General features: G+C 39.0%; 1 protein-coding gene across 2 annotated transcripts in view; it reads right to left on the reverse strand.

The window, feature by feature from the left end:
• LOC122094177 overlaps positions 1 to 3723 on the reverse strand; it is a 6328-nt gene continuing 2605 nt past the window's right edge. The window contains exons 3-7 of one of the 2 annotated variants that reach the window (XM_042664899.1): positions 2386 to 3387; positions 1339 to 1696; positions 1095 to 1206; positions 486 to 585; positions 1 to 382 (exon numbers count right to left, since the gene is read on the reverse strand). In XM_042664899.1, the coding sequence (XP_042520833.1) occupies positions 265 to 382; positions 486 to 585; positions 1095 to 1206; positions 1339 to 1696; positions 2386 to 3387 (1690 nt within the window). In that variant the 3' untranslated portion in view covers positions 1 to 264. Of the gene's footprint in view, positions 383 to 485; positions 586 to 1094; positions 1249 to 1338; positions 1697 to 2385; positions 3388 to 3723 lie in introns of both variants that reach the window. The other variant, XM_042664898.1, reaches the window with a different exon arrangement.

Below are 3723 nucleotides of genomic sequence, written 5' to 3' on the forward strand. Positions count from 1 at the left end.
TTCAACAAACAATGTTTGGAGTTCCATTTATTCTTATATTCCACAAACAGATTATATCAAATTATCAATGTGCTTTTGCAGGGAGAAACCCCTTTTGCCAATATTTAGCACTGTACAAAAAAATAAGCCAGAGTTACACACACCTTTCTTCTTTATATGTTAAACTGGCTACTTAATAAATCAACATCCAACTCGGGTTTAATTAGATTGAATTTTGTCAAAAAGATGAGAGTCCTCCAGACCAAGGACCTGTTCAAATATATTCTAAGAGTTGGAGTATGCCCGCACAACATCTAATATTGGAGCTCGGCAAATCGGGCATCTCCCACTACTCCACTGCAATTCATGTGCACACTTGAAGCAAGTGCACATGTGACCACATCTGAACAACATGGGGAAAAAAAAATACCAGTTATCATAAAATAAAAAAGCCATAAAACTCTTTATTTAGTTGCTTCAAAACTGAACAAAGGTTCTTCAAGTACCTGTACAAAAGTGAGTCAACCTGCATGTCGTAGCAGATACAACACTTTCCTTTCGTAGTTGGTACCCAATTGCGCAATTCTGTTGCCTCCCCACCATGAACTGCAATGGCAAAAGTAGAGATTCAGTTATGAGACAGTTCATGGGAGAACAAAATAGAATAATAATAACAGGGATGTAGAAAACACACATTTAATTTATTGACTATGAAACCAACTGAAGAATGAGAAAATTGTATTTGTCTAAGGGAGCAGAAAGAAATATTATAATGTACACGAAACATGTTTTTTTACAAGAGACACAATTTAAGAGTTCTTACAGCATGCATTTTTTCACAAGAAGTAGATTTTTGTAGTCATCCACTAAATGCATGTTTGTTTCTGTCCAGTAATGAGGTTGTAGGTGAGGCCTAGAATCTAAGGTTGTCGACCAACACATCAACAGATGCAAACATGATGATGACCGAAAATGAAGGAGAGGGAGGGTTATTCAAAAGATTATTTGACCAAAGGGGGTGGTTATCTGAAAATTCTTGTAAATGAAATATAGAAAAATCCTTTAGTATTAAGAGATGAAGTTTGAGAAATGAATTTATTCATCTTTCAGCTCACCTGAATTATAAACGGCAGCAGACACCTCCTTCTTAATGGAGTGTTGTATCTTATTCTGCATGTCCATGCAGCTCTCCATTGATTTTCGCAGTTCATATATCTCATTATGTAGCTGTACCATATGCTCTCTCAAATCAGATATGAGATCCATTTCCTGTAATCATGGGCCACATGATATCACAGCTACCAATAAAATGAGGAACTTTGTACCAAGGCCACTAATAGAGAAATGAAGGAAACTCACAAGAGAAGGATGATTTATAGCAGACTGCATATTGTCTCGACTCTGATATTCAGATGGTTGTAATGATGTAGATGCAGCTTGTTCAGAATTATCCCTGGTGGCTTCATGATCTTGATACCAATTCTGCGGTCTCAGCTGATATGGTAAAGGGAGGTTGTATGACATAGACAAAGGTAGGTTGAATGACGTAGATGCAAAATGATCAGAAGTACCACTTGTTTCCGAATACGGATGCTCAAAATGATTCTCTTCTTCTGCTACGCTTTCTGACTGATGCCTTTGTCTTTGTATGCATGACATTATCATTTGATCCATTGTCTCCCTCAAGTCACTGGCAAGGAACCTTGACACACTTCTTCTGCATATGTAAAATAGGGAGATCCATGAGCACTACTAGAATCACCATGAAGGTTTTATTTTTACTCATTCTTATACTTTTTCTTCACTATGGGGTTGAATGGCCATGTAAAAGAAATCCACAATTCTAATTTGATAGTTGAAGTTTTATTTGTTAATTCATACAACAGTTCTCTTTCAATAGTTGGAGTTTTATTTGTTAATTCATACAAGAGCTCTCTTTCAAAAGAACCTATAGTCAACAAGAAGTGGATTGGCCATAACACTCATGATTTTTGATTCATTTAGAGAGTACTGATTCATCAATATTAAACAGCAGGTAAGTCATATGTGGATGGGAAGAACTATGTAGGAAAGGGTTTACTACAGATTTTGAAGGGTATGAAAAGAAGCCTGCCATGTGAAGAGACCCTGTAGTTGTTGCAGTGACCTCGTTGAGCTGTTCCTAAGGTGTACCAGTATTTCCTGCCTTCTTGAGAGGTGATACTTAATGCGGGATTTAATCTTTGACAGAATCAACAAAAATTTACAACATGACGAAGGTAATCCTTACGCAGACTGGGGTTAGGCTCTAAATCTGCAGCCCCTCGCCAACATATTTCTAGTTCTTTGAGCTTAAAATACTTAAAGAATTCTTAAAAATGAAAGGAAAAATACATAAAGAGATCAAGACCAGATATGAATGAATACCTCTGCAGAAGCTCTCGAATTTCCCCATTTTCTGAATTGTTCTCAAGCACTTCCTGGCACCACTCTTGCCTGGAACGCCTCCAATCTCTAGGTGGGCGAGAAACATCACCTAGCCAGGTTCCATCAGTAGATCCTTCAAGCTGCTCACTATCAAGATCTGGTTCATCCGTCACTACGTTCCCTTCTTCATCCTCTGAATTATTCTCAAGCGCATTCTGGTACCATGACTGCCCTCTCCAATCCGTTTGTGGGTGAAGTCCATTACTTAGCCAGGTTCCATCAGCAGATTCTGCAAGCTGCAGCATATCAGATTCTGGTTCTTCTGTTACAAAAATCCTCTCCCTGTCTTCAGAGTTGTTATCAAGCACATCCTCCTGCCATGCTTGCCTAGAATGTCTCCAACCACTTTGTGAGCTAGAAACATCACCAAGCCAAGTTCCATTTGTGGATCCTCTAAACTGCTGCATTCCAGGTTCTTGTGCATCTGTCACTACGTTCCATTCACCATCTTCTGAATTATTTGGAAGCAAGTCCTGGTACCATGATTGCATGGAACCTCTCCAATTTTTGTGCGGGTGAGAAGCATCACCTAGCCAAGTTCCATCAGTGGATCCAACAAGTTGCTCAGTATCCGGCTCTCGTTCTTCTGTTAATTCATTCCCTTCTGAATCATGTGAGGAAGTCATATTGTTTATACTTCCTTCTTGGGCGAGATCGCAAACCATTGAGCATGTTCCTTGCCGTGCATAATCTATACTCTGACTAGCTTCTTCTTGCATATCTTCACGAATAGAAGGTACTAAGTGGTGCATTGGGGTGGTGCTTTCTTGGTCCATTCTAGCTACTTCTTGATGATGAACTTCTTCATTAATGACCTCATCAGAAGCACCAGAATGTCCTAAATCTGTGGTGTTATCTGGTAGCTGTGTATGAGAGTTTGAGTTACCTCCAGATTCTCCACCATGGACCTCCCCAGCCTCTCGGTAAGGACTAAATTTCCGCCTATATATTTTTTTTCAAGATCCTTTGTCAATTCTCAATGCTTGCAAGAGACTATCCACCTTCTAAAAGTTGATAATGGGAGTTCATGTGCAAGCTATGCAAATCACTCAGCACCCAATGTATAGGTAGCAGAACATAAAATTTAGAAGGCATCAGATGAAAGAATAGAACCATGTCCATTATCATAACATGCTGCCTAATAAACTCTTATTTTAAGTTTGATAAGAAATGGCACCTAAAATAGTAGTTCTTGTATTTGGCATTATTCCACTTCCTTTGGATTTAATGAAAAGTTTAACCATTTACCACCACCACCACCCCACCCCCCCCCACAAA

This window comes from Macadamia integrifolia, chromosome 11 (genome assembly GCF_013358625.1).
Source record: "Macadamia integrifolia cultivar HAES 741 chromosome 11, SCU_Mint_v3, whole genome shotgun sequence".
Classification (NCBI taxonomy): Eukaryota; Viridiplantae; Streptophyta; class Magnoliopsida; order Proteales; family Proteaceae; genus Macadamia; species Macadamia integrifolia.